At 40.2% G+C, this 18,640-nt stretch overlaps 1 protein-coding gene across 1 annotated transcript in view; it reads right to left on the bottom strand.

Moving 5' to 3' along the window:
* LOC142405259 (sodium channel protein type 5 subunit alpha-like) overlaps positions 1-18,640 on the bottom strand; it is a 222,068-nt gene that overhangs the window by 171,324 nt on the left and 32,104 nt on the right. The window contains exons 2-4 of the mRNA XM_075492326.1: positions 9,146-9,464; positions 7,304-7,422; positions 1,778-1,867 (exon numbers count right to left, since the gene is read on the bottom strand). Of these exons, the coding sequence (XP_075348441.1) occupies positions 1,778-1,867; positions 7,304-7,422; positions 9,146-9,412 (476 nt within the window). The 5' untranslated portion in view covers positions 9,413-9,464. The remainder of the gene's footprint in view (positions 1-1,777; positions 1,868-7,303; positions 7,423-9,145; positions 9,465-18,640) is intronic.

Here is an 18,640-nt window from a genome sequence, read left to right as displayed (position 1 = left end):
TAAAGCACTTGTATTTATTCAGCATGTCAGATGGTTTAATTGATTGTATAATCATCATCTAATTCTAAATGGATCGGGCAAAGTCCTCCAGCAACTGAACAGCTTCTTTAACAACAGGAGTCAGGATTTTTTAAAAATTTTTAGTGGGGGTAAGTTGAATTGATTTCTTTTTTCAAAATGGTAAGGAAAATGTTTTAAAGGAAGATCTAGGACAAATATTTGCACAAGGTAACTCTTGGATCCCCTGTGAGTCTCTGGAACAGCAGAACAAAATGGATTAAATGTATCTTTTCCAAATCCAATATTAATCAATTTGAATTAAAGTTTATCGGGTTATTTTGCTCCTCAAAAGTGCCTGCCTTTGATTTCATTCTATGCATTTGAGGAGGAAAAGCCGAGAGGTATGAGAAGACACAGCAGAAGAGGAAACATGGAAAGGAAAGGATTTACTCCATGCTGCATGGGTCTCTTTGCATTTCTGCTCTATGTTTCTTGCATGCCCTGCTTAATACACTGATAACATCATCCACATTTTCCTGCCTATGGAAGACACAACATGCACTTTGATATTTTCCTCCAGAATGTTCAAATTCCCAGCTGTAGACCCACTGACCAAATTTTGACTCACATGGATGAGATGTCCATGTTTCAGCTGAATACATCATGGCTATGGTACTGTGTGGCAGTTTTCAATAAGAAGAGGACAACGTCAGGGGAAAAGGAAAGTCACAGACATACTTGAGGGTAGTAGACTACGCAGAAATACATGAAACATCCTGGGATTAGGATGCTATTGTGATCGGATGAAATATTTGGTTCAGTGCTATCTATAATTAGTAATTTACAGCCTAGAAGGTGTGCGCTGCATGATTTTATGAAAGCTAAAATAAGGGCATTTTACTGTCTTTCCTTACAGCCCTGAGTAGACCAACCACCAGGCTACGGAGCAGCAGATGGCTGTGTTTATCATATGTCAGTCAAAAATAAAAAGTGTGTTCTGATTGGTTCAATGAGCCAAAATAATTGTTTAATGCACTGTAGGTTGATTAGCTTGTGCATCTGGTAACTGTTTCTAACAGGAATATTTTAAAGCAACTTAAAGAAATGAACTCGGCTTTCTGAAGCCCATTAGTCTCTTTTAAAATTATTTTTTAAAAAAACAACAACAACAACAAAAACCCTTCAAGTGATATCTTCGCTATTTTTTCTGAAGGTTTGACAAGCTAAAAAGACAGGAATCCTCATAAAAGTGTTCCCAGACAATTTTATGCTTGCTCATAAAGTATGCCTACCAGCGATTACAGTGGAACACTTCTCATGATGTGCTCAGTCCAAACCAAACTTTTCCTTCCAGTAAGTTTCAGTTTAAGGACAGAACTAAGTATGTCCAGGAAGTATTTTCTGAAATAATTCAACTTAAACTCCATCAGCCTGTTCTAACGTGTCCATCTATCAAATCTCTTGCATGGGAACTGTGGAAGGCTGGCCAGTTTCAAATGGAGTTCTCCTCATATGTGATTTCATTCAGAGGTAGCATAGCAGATGCATTTAGCAGTAAGTATAAGCTTGGTAGACTAAAAATTGTTAGTTGACTTACTAAGGGAGTTTTCACAGGCAACAAACGCCTGGCAAAATATTTTGTCAGGATGGATACTATGGTCAATATTACTGAAAAGAAATTAGACAGCAGCAAACAAGATGAAAAGAAGAACGTAACAAATGGAAGAGGACGGACGAGATAAGGACAGGGCAGCTGTAAAATAGCAAGGATACTTACTCAACATATTTATTCCATGACGGAGTCTCTGATTGTGCCATGAACACACAATTAGTTAAAATAGTGCACATAATAAACATACTGAACAATGTAAATAAGTGAATTAAGGAAAATAATGCGTATGTTATAAGACTTCATAAATTTTTGTCATTTCACAGAAGATGTGACGGCTCACTCATAATTTGCAAGATGCTTAAAAACCACTATAGGCATTTGTTTGCAAGTGCATAAGGAAACAAATAATTATATAAACAGAGAAAAAAACGAGGGGTTCTTCCCTGCTTTTTTTTTCTTTGCCTACGTCTTTTACACATACTTTATACAGCAAACAAACATACTGACTCTGCAGTCTTCTGAAAACACAATGCCCCAAATTTACAGCTGTCTTGGTCAGATGACAATGTGCATAGGTGCACAACTTTGTATGAAAAGAGGGATTAGTCTCATTTAAGCATCTACAGAAAAACCTGTGTCTGCAAATTCCCATTTTATTTTGCATCCTGAAACATTTCTCAGGCAGTAAGGCAACTTATAAATCTGGTCTTTCTAATCTCTCTAATGGGCTTGAGGTCTCGCTTTCAGTATAGAGTTTCACCAAAAGCTAATATGAGTTTCAGAGCACTAATTTTAAGGCTCGGTCTGCAAACCCGATTGGCAAATACACAGTCTTGGTCTGCAAAGCTGACTGCCTCAGCTGAGGCACCAGTTTCCCTAATTGGAGGCTAAAATGAACCTCCCAAGTGTATAGTCCATGCACTTAGCTGCTAAGCTGAGGCCATAAATACGAAAAGGAGCACCCTAAATCGAATTCCTGAAATTGAAAATATAGTTCACTGAACTGCTCTCCTAAAAGCACATGCCACTTTCTGTAAAAAAATTACAAAACATGACGGGATTCTCCTGCATAAAGAATAGGTCCCATGTTACTGGAGAAAGTTTAACTAATGAGTTTAAGCAGAGAGAAGATAAAGCAAAGGAAAACAGCCTACAACTCAGTCAATAGGTTGGGACCCTTCTCAAGGAAGAACAGTAGCATCCAAGTGTAAATTTCTTTTGCCTTCTTTAGGAAAAAAAATATTTTTTTTTGTTTCACCCCTTTACTAATCCCATTGGTTGTATTTTTTGTTTAAGAATAGCAATCAAAGAATATAAATTCAAAGGTATGTCCTGAAATGTTTGCATGAAAATTGTCCTTTTGCAGAGCCAAAACCTCTGCTGAATACAGAGTGGAAAGTTTTCCAACAGGCCACATAAGCAACTACAAGGTTAAATTGGTAGTAACCAACCTGTGTATTCCCCAGCGCCATCGCAGAAAGCAGTAATTGAACTCAAAGAGACTTCTCATCTCACAAACATTTTCCACTTCTGGGGCCAACACCTCCTGCTGAAGGACTGGATCTGATATCCAGTCGCATTTTCTCAAGTCAGCCTGAGATACGTTTCTAAAAGTTGTGTCCGTCTGGTTAACACAATTACGTTGTAAGCTGCAGCTAGCCTAGAAAACACTCGATTAATTTTTCAAATACAGTGAAATGCTATGAAATGCTATGAAAACAATAATTGTAAAAAAGAATGTTATCTTCAGGCCAGGCCAAACAAATACTATCCTCCAACTGAATTCCAAGCAAGGAAATTCCTTTATAACCACCCATTTTAGCATCACTGGTCTGATTTATACATCCCTGTTTCCTTGTGGTATAAGCTGAATCTAACAGCTTTCCCAGATGCTCACTTCTAGGCAGATGTGATCACCTTCTTATTGAAACACCAAATTGAATATACCAGAGGATGCAGGCTGAAAATGTAAGGGGTCAGCTTTGGGTCACCAAATGCACTATGAATTCAAACTGAGTTTCATGACCAAGCTGAAAACTACAAAGAACACAAAAGAAAGAAACATTTCAGCTGGTTATGCACTAAAGTCAGAGATCTGTGTTAAAAGAAAGAGAAAACAGAAATTCCTACAGAATGAGAATTAGCATTCCTTCCTGCAATCTAATGCAATTGTTTGCATTAGAAAAAGTCAGTGATTTTGATCTACTCGGAAAAAACAAAGTAAAGGAAATGAAACTGAGATAATCTGTATTAGCACCATTGTCTGTTACCTATCTTAGAACTGCTATTAATTCCAGTTTTGAAAGCCTACTGATCCATGAGTTGACATGGCTAACACATCCAGAACTATGGGTTGGAACTCTGTTACGGACCACAACCCAAATATACTAAGCTACTCATCAGGATCCTTTCTGCAATAAATTAAACCTATTACTGCCAATTTGAAGTTGTAGAATAGGCTTTGAGCAAACTGATTCTGAAAGTAATAAATTTTATCTTCTATACAAAGATATCGAGTCAAACATGGCATACTTCTATTCTAGACTTCATTATGATGGATAATTGTTAATTAGCAGACTGAATATTAGAGGCTCTTTAAGTGATCATTGCCAAATTACATATAATATGTGCAAGCAAAGGTTAGTCCCAATCAATAGTACATATAATTGGTGCTTCACAAGGTCTCATTTTCCCTTATGGAGGAAAGTGTGTAAAATCAGATGGGAGAAAATTTGCAAGCAGAAAATATGAACAAAGATTGGAAATTCTTTAAGGTTTTTTTTTAATGGGCCAGAATCCATAGTTCTAGCATCAAGGAAGGTAATTTTGGCCAAAAACCCATTCTGGGTCAGTGTCAAACTGAGAGCAACTATCTATAATACCTAGAAAAACTAGGAATAGCAATTGCTGTGGATTTTATACAGGACAGCAAACTGCTTGGAGAAACTAAGGACAGCACAGAATGGTCCTTGGCTTGCAGGCAAGAAGAACTAAGAGGAGTCTTTTAAGCATAAGGCATCAAGAGAACGTTAGCAGTGGTTTAATCTTATTAATAGGTGGAGATAGTAAATAAAGATGTTAATAATAGCTAATAATGATGCAGAAGGCAAAAGGGTTCATCCAATACTTCTGTTTACATTTGATATAGATGGGATCCAGACCTACACTCCCCGTGTCCTCTGTGACAGAAATGGACCAGGGCCTTGTTCTGGGCAGCCGTCTGGGTCATGGTCCTTTCTTGAGGCCTCCTAGACTCTGAAGAAGAGGAGAAATACCTAGAAGAGGTCTAGGGGTATGTTGTTAATTGAAGTAATTCACATTACTAGGAGGCTGTGGATGTGTTTTTCCCATGGAAGGTTGTATATTTGAATGACTAGACTAATCAGGCTTGGCTGGATGAGCAGTGAACATACAGGATCTATCCTGCCTGAAGTCTCAGAGGAAGAATGCCATATACAGCTACTTAACCAAGAAATGTGACTCCCACACTTCTATATAGGATGAGTTTACTCTGTCCTCTCTATTCTGTTCTACTGTTGGCCTTCAAGGTACAGTCAGTGACTGGAAATGGAAATACGGCATCTATTAAAGAAGTTGCTTCAGACACTTACGTAACCATTTGTTAATGCTCTTTTTTGGCTTTTACCCTGGGGAAAATAAAGATTGCTTGATTACACTCACGCAAGACAATAGATCTGGTTCCCACATTCATGTCTGTGATATTATCTGCTTTGAGTACTTGCCGATTCAGGCTCCTTTCTGCCTGGAATATTGACTGCCTGCTCAGCCAATTGGCCTTTGTGTTTCAGGTTGATGTGAAAGGTCTTTATCGACAGAAAACAAATCAGTGCCTGATGCAGGAACTTCACCGCTCTTTCACTGGGACTGGAGCTGTTGCCTCCTGCCTGTGCTTGCCAAAGATTGAGCTGTTTGATTTCCTGACATTACCAACACAAGGTGATAACTTGGGTCTTTCTGGAACTAAAATGCTATTTGCATTGTGACCTTCCACTCCCAAAATTTTACACTCCTTATCTGACCATAGTTCTGTTCCTGGCATATCTTTAAAATTCACTCTTCTGTGGTCTTTATCCTTCGAAGTAATGTGATAAGGATTTCTTGAATACTTATCTTTTGGTCGACTGCTACCAAGGGCATGTAGTTCCTGTGTATTACACATACCTGTGACCTCTTGGGTTCACCAGCCAGTGAAGAAGAAAGTGAGCAGAAGACAGAACAGGCCTCCAAAGCTGGAGCCAATATTCACACATACATGCTTTTTTCTAAGCAGCTCAATTTTCAAACTCTCTTAGCCGTACCCGTGCAAACTCGTTGACCTCAATTAACTTCAGCAAGGCTGTGCTGATGCAACTGTACCTAACAAACACTGTTGGGCTCTGGGTAAGCAGCAGCATTGTGCTGTACCGCTTGCACGTATAACCTGATCCATAAGCAAATCTCCCTGCAAAATTCTATGCTGTATTCTTAGTAACCATACTAATGCCTTGGCTGATACCACATATTCATTTTGCATAGAGTTATTGTTACTAGAAGCTTCACCTATTTTTCCTCTTGCTAGAATATCTATATTCTCACTTTTTTTTTTTCCTACTGCATGGACAACCACTGGGAATCAGGTTTCTTTCCATATTTTTTCCCTGAAATTTGATAATAAACAAATGATTCTAAGATGCTACCTGCTTAGTATTTATTAGTTCTTTCTGGTGGACATGGGCATTGCAGATGAGGGATTGCCATCACTAAAACATCACATGATCATCACAGCAGCACGTGGAGTCTTTGAATTATCACTGCCAGATCTCCCATATGCACTGTAGAGAAAGCAGGCAACTCATGAAAAAGGGTGTGTTTTTAGTAATGTTCACACAAAGCTGAACATTTGGGTCAGTCTGGTCTTCCAGAGAGATATGACTATGTCAGAATATAATGTTTCTGTGGCCACGTTAAAAATACAAGCCAAAACCAACTGCTGCATATATATATATATATGCATATATATATATATACATGCATATATCTATCTTGCATTACTTCAGAACTAGAGCTAGGGGAAATCAGGCATCTCCCTTCCATTGAAAGGTCCAGCAGGCCAGCCTGTGCTTTCATTCCTAGCTGGATAACACATTGCAATAAAAAAACTAAAAAACCCACAAAATAATTTTTTAAATGTTCTGTTTCAGGAGAGCAAAAAAATTCAGTTATGAGGCAATTAAAAATTAAATTGCATCTGCATATGGTGTCACAGAGTCTCATGGGAGAGGTTGCTTAAGTGCTCAGTAGCGAAGGTCTCCATCAGTGTAGATTTCCCCAGGTGTGCTCCAGCCTCCTGGTTTCCTTCCTTTCTAAGGTACTACACCCAGTTTCTTCCACTGACTCTTTACTAAACATGATCAGGCCCTTCATACCCTTTAAACCTGAGTAAACTCACCAGACTCTCCAGTGCAGTTCACATTATCTGATGCCAGTAGTACAATATAGTTATTTTCATAGCTCACGTAACAATATAAAATGAAACAAACCAAAAATCCAAGTGTGTTTTTGCTTGTGCAAGCAAATTCAGCCAAAAGACTTTAAAACAGCTTAATGAAATAAAATGTTTTCTGACTTCCATCCATCTGTGTTTAAAAACCATATAAAATACACAAGAAGGGAAATCAACAGAAAGGATATGAATGTACCAAAATTTTAATTGCTGCTCTTCTGATTGGATGGAAAGGACTAAGTATATACAAGGCAGGAGTGGCACTAAATCGAAAGATTGTCTTCCCTTTGTTCAGTACTATAAATGTCTGGAAAACAAAACAGAAAATGAGAACATTCAGTATTTGCATTTATGCTCAGCTTTTCCCAGCCCACGTCCCATTGGGAAATTCCTGCCAGTATCCCATACTTCTTCTCCACTGCCTCCCGAGACCCCCAAATTTCTTTTCATTCAGTGAAGAGTTTTGTCCAAGACCTTCCCAGCAGAACTGTTGCCTGTGCTATTGCAATATCCCAACTATTTTTTCTTCCTTCACTCCTTACAGGGTCCTGTGCCATCACCTCCATCACAGGGCTGGGAAGAGAGTGGAATCACCTTTAAAAATAAAAAAATGACTGGAGACTAAAAAGCGGTGGAGGGACTTTTATGATGCTCTTCTTCCCAGGTGCTGGGAGCTTTACTATGTTGTTACTCCATCTTCTCTACCTTGAGCACTTTGTTGCTCTCAGTCGATGTTTTTTGTCTCACCAAGTAAGAAGGTGCATGAGGCACAGCTCCACAGCAGGATCTGACCCTGGCACTGAGGCACTGTCATTGTACTCAGGTTAATATGGGCGGAGGAAACCAATACCATGAGTTATCTTAATCCAAAGCAAAGGTGAATTGGATGCTGGCCCAATTTACAGAACTCTGAAGATGCCCCACCATGCACAGAGGAGCTAATATTCGTTCAGAGACAGGATCAGGACACCCAATAGATAAACTCTAAGCAACTCATCCACCTTGAGTCTAAGAACTTCATGACACTAAAATTGCAAATCTATATCCTGCTGCTTGTGCCCAGGGATAGCAGTCAAATTAAAAGCTAAATTAATTCTGGCCCTTCCAGGTAAGTAATCTATTTGTCTTTATCCATTTAACTTTTATGCTGTAGTTCTTGCACCTGTTTCTACACTGTTTTAATAGAAGTAGCATCGTGGTCATATTAATTCATTGTTTACAGGAAATAGCATAGCCCAAAGTTAGGAACATCAGTACCTGAAAGAACTGGAAGCTGCCTAAAAATACTGTGCTTCCAAGCCTTATTTTGTCCCCCGTGTTGCGAAATGTTTGGAAAGGGGAATGAACTGTAGTAAGCAACCAGCCCAGCTCTGCTGTCAACAGCCTTTTGACAGAAGCTGTTTGCACTGTTGTGGCTTTGGTCCAGCCTACGCGTGATTCCTCATCAGGTGATGCTCGCTTTGGGACGAAGCTTACCCTTCTGCAAAGTGCCAGCATTGTGCATGCTATTCACATCTCCCTTCAGGTCTATTTTGGTCATCTTAAATGGAGTTGATCTATCCCTCAGCAGGAAAAGAACGGCTGCTCTCCAGGAACAGTTGTGGAGGTGCCTCCTGCTCTTATGCAGAGTGCTAGCACAAGACTCAAGTCACCCAGAAGCCCTTAACGTTAAGGGGCTTAAGTGATAAACAGACCTGTGAAGAGTCAAGGCTCATGCAGAAGGCAAGATAGGGTAGATAAAAACCTCTGGCTTAATTTAACTCAGCTACTGCTCTGCTCTTTTCAGACACTGTATATTCATACTCAGAGTTATCTGAAAAAAAACCAAGTTTTAATTATGCTTTTCATCCTTCTTTTCCCTCCTGCTTAGATGTTTTCTGGGAGCCACGCTCATGCTGAAACTCTGGTCCTTAATCCAGAAAAAAATATTTTTACTGGCTGTAGAAAGATAAAAACCAGAGCCCTCAAAACAGAGATAGTGTTTATGCTTTAGCAAAAGCAAAGAAGCAGGATGGCTGGCTGGTGCTCACCTTACGATCATTGTAGAAAGGGTCAAGGTCCTCCAGTGGCTCCCCAATGAGCTCTGGAGAAACAGTCCCATAGATATCGGGCAGCTTCTTGCAAGCTTGCAAATCAAACTGAGGCTGAGGTTTCTCTTCTTCACCCAGCTGCTCTCTGTATTCCTGCTTTGCATTCCTTGCAAGCTTCTCCGCAATTCGTTTCTCAATAGCAGCCAAGGATTCAGGCGTGAACCGGTGGAAGCTGTTAGTACCCGGTGGTAACAAGAAGTCAGCCATCTTTTCATCCTGCTTTGTCTTTACTGGTCTTTACTCCTAGTAGTGGAAACAGCTGAAACAAAAAGTACCAAAGGTTAGTGACAGGAGCAAAGCAAGAACAAAGCCATCAGAATGAAAAAAATAACCCAAATAACTTGTAGGCTATCTATTATCAGGAAACCCTTCATCTATTTTTATGTGGTTAGTAGAACATCAAGGAAAACAGAAATGACTGAAACTGTAATTTCAATTAGGTATCACGCGTGATCAGAGCTAAAAAGACTTTGTAGATAGGCTGTGGAGTATTCTTAAGTTTTTCAGTCACTTGGGATCCTAAATCCAAAATAAAGAGTAACTTAGATTCATACAAGCTTAAGTTTCATTGAAAACCACAGGTATTTGGATTCCTAACTCATTTTTGAAAATGCAGCTCTGGGAGTGGATGAACAATGTGCCTAAAATGACTGCAAGGCAGATTTAAATCAGTCGATCTCTGGCCACATGATGCAAACTCTAAAAATGCCCCAGCTGTTCTATTCCAAATTTAAAGAGTGAAGGGTCAAGTAGAGATTCTTAAATCACGTAGAAATTCTTCATAATCTCTGTCTTAGGCTTCTGCAACATAATTTTTATTTTGTTTTGGGATAGGAAATACCATCTTCAAGACATCTGTCAAGACTTTTGAGCATTTTCTTCTCCTCCACACCCTACAATCTGAAGGATGTTGGAAGCCCAAATGTGCCTGGCAAAGGCCTGGGACCTTCACGAGAGCACTCCAAGCTTCTGAGATGCTGAACAGCCACTGCTGCCAGTTCATCACATCTGAAAACCAGGCTCCTTCCATCCAATACCAGTTTGAACATCTAACCCAAACCTGTGAGGTCTGACCATCTTGGGTTGATGGTGCTTCACTGCTAACACTTCCAATTCCCACCTGAATGAAAACAAGTGAGAATTGCCGCATCTCTTCAACTTACATGAATAAAGCCAAGCGTGAAAAACACAGCAGAACAAAAACCCTTCTTGTATCTGCACTAAACGACATGGATAGCTGTGAATATGAACGTAAAACTACTGTTTGAAAAGGGATGAAGCTTATTCCTGTTCTAGTAGCCTGCACAAATCCATCCAAGTTCACTGAAGCCATATTGTGCAATTTAATAGTGACTTTAGTGGCATGTTTTTCCAGCAAGAGAAGCCCTCACTACGCAACAATTAAAACTCATTTCACAGAAGAAACACAGCCCTTGGGTTTTTTTACCACCACCAGACCATTCATACCAAATCAGAATATAAGCTGGTGACAAACAAAATAGTAGATTTTGAGGTGGGCTACCCTATTGCATTTGTCGATGTGTGCAGGATACAATTCTTTGTTCAGGCACAATTGTTGTTTTCTGCTTTCAGATGGTATTTGTCTATTTACAGTGGATAGTTCCAGATAGTTTGCTTCTATTAGGCTCTGTGATGACAGCATTTTTGTTAGCAAACAAGACTTTAACTGGACTCTGCATGACAAATAGCATATTTATTGACTCAATTTATTTGAGTAAAGTACTCTTTCAAATAACTACTGTTTTTCCTATTCTGACTTCATTTTAAAATGAATTCATTAAATTGTCATTGATCACAGTCTATCATACAGGAATGATTTACTGGAGCTTGTGCATTATACTCTGCATTACTGCTTGTTTGAACAAGCAGGGCTAAAATGAATTAGACTTCCTGGAGTTTGGGTATTCTGACTTTCCTCTTTATTTAGATTTAGTCTTTTTATTCCTTTCCCCTCTCCCCCCACTTCATTCGTTTTATCCCCTTCCTCCTGAAAAACAGGAAATTAGAAGCTTCCCCACAAATTGAGTTTTCTTATGCTCAATGCTTTGTGACTCAGCACCAGTGCAAGCAAATAAAATTTCACTTTCTATAAATGACATCAGTACAGGTGGCCAGAGAATTCTCAGAGTTTTTTTGTCGTTTCAATTTTTGTTTCTTCACAGTGAAACCTGTCTCAGTGCTGAAGGGGACAACAAAAATCAGTTGCCAATCAGTACTTCTGGAAGGGCACAGACTAGGTCTCTAAACCAGAGAGGAGATCGTTGCGGGCCGTTTGTTGAGGTCTAGATAATCATGAGCGCCGTGAAGATGGTGAATGGGAAGTAATTGTTTATTTTTTCCTCACAATTCAAGAATGGAGAAATCTCAAATGAAATCACAGAGCAGCAGGCTTGAAACAACCACTGGAGCCACTTCCCACGTGGTGCAGAGTTATCCTGTGAAACTTGTTGGCTGCAAATGGCAAGGATTCACAAAGCCACAAGACAAATCCAAGGGCAAAAGATCCGTTCATGGCTTTAAACACAAAGATGCTGCCTCTGACCGAGAAAATCCCTTAGCTGCAGAACCCGGGTGCATGCAAGAAAGACTGCTTATGTTTGCCCTATTTTTACACTCTTCCTAGGCTACCAGTCTGGAGAATCCCATCATCTGATCTTAGGTGCTTTTGTCCTTACGTAGCACTAATGCCAACACAAGACAGCCTATGCTGCCTTGGGCCAGGGCTCAATCTGCCTGCCGACTCTGCGGCTGGCCTGAGCTTGTGCAGATGCGGAAGCACACAGAGAACCAAAGTTAATACCCTCGTACATCTGCGGGTGCTTGAGATCCGCATCGCACCAACTACTTGCTTCCAGCGCTTCGGAGCACAGGCTGGGTGGCTGCCTCCAACCTACGCAGACATTCCCTTTGCTGGAAAACTGGTGGTAGGCACCTCTGCACCACCTTCTCCTTATAGCCGAACTGGAGGCATGGCCATATAGCATGAGGGACAGAAAGTACTCTACTGCGATGATAACAGAAGGCGTGGAATGTCTCTGCTAAGTGCTGCAGTTTTCATGGGTGTTGCTTGATCCCAAAAACTGAATCTTCTCCAGAATATTCAGCACCCTTCTCAGACTTCCTTAAAGGCTTCCAAAAGAAGCCATTCTGGCAACAGAACTGGTCAAATTTTTTTAAAAAGGCAAAAAAAAAAAGGGGGCGGGGATAGGGGATGGTGAGGGAGATAAAATAGCTAGAAAGTTTTAATTTTTTTATTTTGAAAAGGGAATTATTTTTGCTTAAAGCTTTCTCTTATTAGAAAATTGAATCAACTTCAAACTGGTCAAAACCAGATCTTTTCAATTTTGTCTACAAATTCCAGAAAGATGCCTAGCTGCTTAGGAACAACTGGAAAATCCTACACAAACTTCATTAGAGCTTTTGCTACTCTTCTCTTTACTTTTCCTTTAAAAAATTACATTTTCCAGCATCCTTATGACTGAAAAATCTTGACAGGTTTTGTCTTCATATTGTATATAAGTTAAAGTTCCAAATTTTAATATATATATTTAGCCTAATTCTTTTTCAATTTCATATGCTTTCAGGAAATGGACAAGATAATTTCCTGGGTCCTTTCTATGTCTAATTTCTTTTAATCTATGTATTGCAAACATTTCTACAAATAGCCAGGGTTAGCCCAGTTGTTTCTTAAAAGAGTAAGAAAGCACCACAACTTAAAAAGGGAAATCATCAATGACTGAATCAAAGAGCTGGAATGCCATTTCTTAAGAGATAATAGCTGTTGTGACTCACGTTTTTACAATATGAGTCTGGATTTTTCCATTCCTATCAGGCATATTTTTGAAGTACAAGGCTTCAAACACATTGTTTCTGTGATATCACCATGCACAGAATGAACATTTCCCTCTTGCTTTGTCTTTGTTAAATTCAGTTAACATCGGTTCTTGCTGATAAAAATGTACTGGTTATGTAAACAAAACGTGCATACGAAAGTAAAGCCCCAAGATGCATATTTTCTATGGCATGGCAAGAAGTGAGAACAGTACAAACAAGTAAGATATTGCTAGCACCTGTATTTATTCAGAAAGATAAATGTCATTTTCCATTACAGTTTTAGCCTTACTCTCATAGGCTTCAGCCACCCCAGCTCAAAAGACCTTTCAGACCATGACCTGCATGCCCTACAAGCCTTTCCCTGACTCCCTGTGGATGGGTGACCATCACCCAAAAGGCCACTTTGGGCAACAGGTTTCCTGCAGGGGCATAAATACAAGGGAAGTGGGTCCTGCTCACCTCCAGCTGGCTGCCCTCCTGCACTTGCGTAGGCTTTGTGGACTCAGACCACAACCCTAGTGCCTACAAACCCCTTATCATGGCCCAAGATGCTGACACGAGCTAGCAGGGAGATGACTCCCTCAGAGCCACCATCCCGCAGAAGCAACAGGGGAAGCAGAGGCTGAGGTCCTTGCTGTGCACTACAACTGGTTGGACACTGACTTCAGAGAAGCCATGGCTTCTTGCACCTCCATCTCCTGTTTGCACGATGGCATAGGATTGCTTGCCTGGTGTGATATCAAGGACATGCATGCATATATTTCAGACACTTGGCAATGATAATAAAGGAGCCAAACTTGAAGATCAACAGTGTGAAAGTGGCGCTCACAGGCTAAAGGTTAGACACCACCAGAAATGCTCCTCTTGAATAGGACTATATTCATTTAACCCTACTGATTTCTGTGATGCCACTCAAGAAGCTACTACCGACCATGGGCTGGGGGATGGAGGATAGCCCATGGCAGCAGGTACGTTTCCACTGCGATTCTGCTAAACCTAAATCTTACAAAATAACAGTCAGGAGTCCTAAATTCTCCTTTTGTTTAAGAAATGTTTGTGCCTAAATATAGACTTTGCATTCCTAACTGCTGTGGTAACAAGAACAGTCATGAGGATGGGTTTCTTTTAAATGTTTGAGGCTACATGCAGCACAGCCATCTTTTTTTTCCTTCTCTTTTCCATATAATCTATTTGGCATTTTCCTTTGACCTGCAGAGCAATGCAAAACATGAGAATAATAGGCTAGGGAAATAAAGGACAATACAATGACACATCTAATTTAACGTTGCTGGTCTAGATTCGCAAATTCTCATGCATAAATTTACACGTACACACAAACATTTTATCATGTTTAAAAAGACTGCGAGGTGATATGGGACTGCATGAAAGTTTTATTCCAGCCATGAAGTAACAGCTTCATGGAGAACTCCTGTTTTTAATTAAGATCAAATAAAGACCTTCTACATAAAGATACATAAGATCAGGAGGCTAAAGGAGTCTAGGTGACTTAGACACACTTCATAATTTTACTGACAATCAACAGGCAACCTTTGGAGAATTAATTCACTTATATTTATACCACACTTCAATTCCACAGCTAGGACGTGTCATGGGAAATTCTCTTTTAACAGAAAAATTTCAGTTGCTGTTAATACACACTCTGAAGGTCTGTGTGCTCACATCAAAACAAAGGGGAACGAATAACACAGTCCTTGAAATTTTACACAGCACACTCATTACTTCTGCTTAAACTGATATCTGGTTTGTTTCTTTTTTCCAACAGGCATAATTTTGTCAAGACCATAAACAATGCTTTTTTTGTAGTACACGTTCCTAACACATATAATCAGCCACATCTCCAGCTGGCACAAATCAGCACAGCTCTACCCATCTCAGGGAAGTCACAGCAGCTGGGGAAGTGATCTATTAGGGCCAGGAATATTTGGATAGAAATGCTTTCTTTAAAGAGAGTACCTTCACACCAGAGCATGAACACCAGAGAGCGTGTAATTGGGGTTCCAATGTAATGGCCTAGAAGGTAACCAAGCTTGCAGGCAGCTGGAAAACCTTGGGGGTTTTAGCAATGTGAAGGCAATCTGAAATGCTTTTTCAACCAGAGACATCTTGTTGAGAGAGCTCAGAGTTGGAAGGTGCAAAAAGGGGTGCTGGAGACACCAAAGCCTGCCATGGACCGGGCAGGCTCCCGTGGCTGGCCTGCAGGGGAAAAGTTTTGTGTTCCTCAAAAATCTGATGGAAACGGCTGCAATGTTTAGCTCTCGAAGGAGATCTCCTAGGAAAAGCACAGCGTTGAAATCAGCCCCAGACTGACGCAGGAGGAGCTCTGAGACAGTTCCTTTTGCTGCCCGCGTCACAAGGCAACCCTGCAGGTTGATATGACATTGCATAACACAGATTTCCTAAAACGAGCCCTGTTTGTTCACCATGCATGCTGACCAGGGGCAGAAATAAATAAGTAAGAGAACTCATTGCATTCACATCGTTGGGAAAAAAAACAACACAAAACATCCAAACTGAAATCTCAGAGTCACTGACCCAGGAGCCTTTCATCACAACCAGCTCTGCCTACGCTGTATCTTCTTTTAAATCCAGTTTAATGAGTTTTGCTGGCATCTCACTCATCAGAATCGTGGCATTCTGACATTACCAATGACTTATTGATGAGATAAAGTCTTCAGAAAGCTAACATGTGCTAAAAGGAAATGAACTCAGAAGATTTCATCCCGATATTGAAACAGTATTTAGGGATGACAAATGTTATGCCAAGAATTAAATGCTGGCACTAAGTCTTCTCTTATGATAAAATATATATTTTTAGTGAGCTAAAAATATTCTGCTTTCTTTGCAGGTGTTTTTATTTCAAATTATGCTGCAACCAAATGACATAAATAAGCAAGAGGGAAGCAGCACATTATAGTTACCAATGTGCACCTCTATATTTTGCTGAAAATTATAATTCTCTGCACCCAACAGGTTTTCCTGTCTATTTTAATTAACTAGAGATTGGCCTCAGAGTTATTTTACTATAAACTACTCAGCCTTCAAATCCAGGGAAAGATTTCTCCTTTGCTACTCCGAACCAACAGAGCTTGCAAAGAGCTACCAAGAAAGAGGAAAGTTTTCAGCTCAGGGTGCAATCACTACCTTTTGAACAAGAAATAAGAAATCTACAGGAGAACTCTATGTTGTGCCAAATATAATATAGACTGCTCACACCATTAGATGCTTTGAATGCTCACATGAATAAAATATATCAAATCTGGTCCATTTTATTCACAGAGTGTTTTGTAAAGAGATTGTAACGGATATAGGAAGCTGTAAAACGGCTATTAAAATATATTCTGAAGCCATTATGGGATACTAATGCTGCTGAAAGAAGGCAGGTTTTATGCTGGCCACCAAAGGCTTGGCTGCATGCTTCTAGAGGAGAGGGAGACACAGCTGGAAAGCTGTCTGATGTATTACCACAAAGTTATAGGCAAGGCATCACTGATCCCCCCATCTAAGTTATGGAGACACATTTCATCAGCAAGGAAAACCAACAGACTTACAAAAGCCATCACCAGAACTGGCATGTTTACATTGAAAAAGGTGGATGAAACTCTGTAAGCGAAGCCAGGGCCTCTTTCACAATTTTAGCACTGAACTAAGAGATAAACATGACATAACAACTGAACTTCATTTTTAATAGTGTACAGAGCAATATATGTTTTCCTTCTTTCAGGTGACAGAAACAAAAAAGAGGCTGAGATGAAGGGTCAAGAAAATTCTGGATGTGAAAGGGTGGGAGAGACAAACCTAAATCATACAAAGTTAAGCTGTGGGAGGTGGCAGGTCCCCTCTCATCCCGCAGATATGAGGTGAGACAGTAGGTCCTGCCAAGTCTGCAGTATCAGGAGCACTTTGCTCCATGACCACCATCCTTCATTGAACTCCACCCCTTCCATACACCTGTGGTACGCCCAGCTTCCCATCCTTCTCCAACTCTATCCCTTTCTTATTCATTAGCCAAGAAAATGAACTCATCCTCCCACCTACTTTATTCCAAGTCAACATAACCTTTCTACAAACCTCTCCTTGTCCACAGCAATAACCCTCACGCGACATTGACACCAATCCTACGTGATTTTGGCACAGCCACTTTATTCTCCTCTTTGTCCCATGCAATGCACCTCTGTCTATCATGGTAGGTTCCCCTGGACAAAGATGCAGGGTTTCTATTTGTCTATGGGTTTGGATGGCGTTAGGTGCTAATGGAGCCCCAGCTACTGGCAGGCATTTTCAGTGCTTTTGCAATAAAATACACAGGAGAAAAATTAAAAGGCACAGATTTAGAAGTGCACTGGCAAAATTATCTTCCCTGGTAATAGAAATAGAGACTCACGAAGGACAAATCAAACGTGGACCTTGTCAGGGAGTAGCTGGTTGCTGCTTGCTGGATTATATTGAAGATTTGATTCATTATTTAGTGCACAGTAAATTTGACAATACTATTTGGATAAAGTTAGTGGATCTTCCACTCTGATGGAAGAGATTCCCCCCTGCCGAGAGACAGAGAGAGATTATTGCTGTCCAAAGAGGAGGGATATTCTGCCCGTTTGCGATTGAAAACCGCCTGGGTTTGGTTGCCAAGTTTAGGAATCAGAGTTAAGAGCTTACACAGGCTCTGGGGGTGCAATCCTCAGCTCACGTCAATCAAGGGGAATATTTTGTGTGACTGCAATAGGCAGTGGGTCAGACCCTTGGCGTCGGAGAGACAGAATTATTTCATTTCTGTCATTCCTTTCAAATACATTTACTTCAGCCACTTGGCGTAGCTTCATGGAAAAGATGCAATGGATGCTGGTGCCTACTGACAGCCATTTGATGTGAATTACATAATGCTCTAAACCATTATGTAAATGAGGCGGACAGAAGCACAGAGGCAGAGAAGTCAGGGATTTTCCATTGTTTTTTTTTAATACCTAGTAGCACTTTAATGCTAGCACCAAGATTACCTTCTTCTAGCTACTACATTTTGCTAGTAGGTTGGCTGAATTAAACTTTATTTCTCCTGATACCAACCAAAACCTAAAGTGCATCTGAGCAAATGATGGGGAGCATCTAAAGAGTGGTAAACGTGGATGATTTTAGAGGTATATGAATGAGTCACATTACCAGGAGTGGTTTTAGCTATGTCCCACTGATGTCAACGAGACTCACACTTCTGAGAACCCTGTGGGTCTCCTGAATATTCCTCCCCTTCTCCCCTGTATAATTTCCTCATCTTTTTACATGGAATAATTTTTCAGCGTAAATAACACATTGCACAAACAATTATTTTCCAAAAAGTCATGACATTTTCTGTTAATTAGCAATAATATAATCATCCAAATAAAACTGCTGGGGACATTGCATTTACTAACAAGCCACATCCAAACAGGCATTTATGTGTCAACGGTGCATGCTTGAGTGGTTGGTAATACTCAATTGGGCCTGAGGCACAATGCACTGGAAACATACAATAGTGGCCTAGTATTGCAAACCCTGTTGTGGCTTCTTGCTTAATTTAGCTTATGGGAC

The sequence above is a fragment of the Mycteria americana genome, chromosome 2 (assembly GCF_035582795.1).
Source record: "Mycteria americana isolate JAX WOST 10 ecotype Jacksonville Zoo and Gardens chromosome 2, USCA_MyAme_1.0, whole genome shotgun sequence".
NCBI lineage: Eukaryota > Metazoa > Chordata > Aves > Ciconiiformes > Ciconiidae > Mycteria > Mycteria americana.
This window is presented reverse-complemented; position numbering and strand designations above follow the sequence as displayed.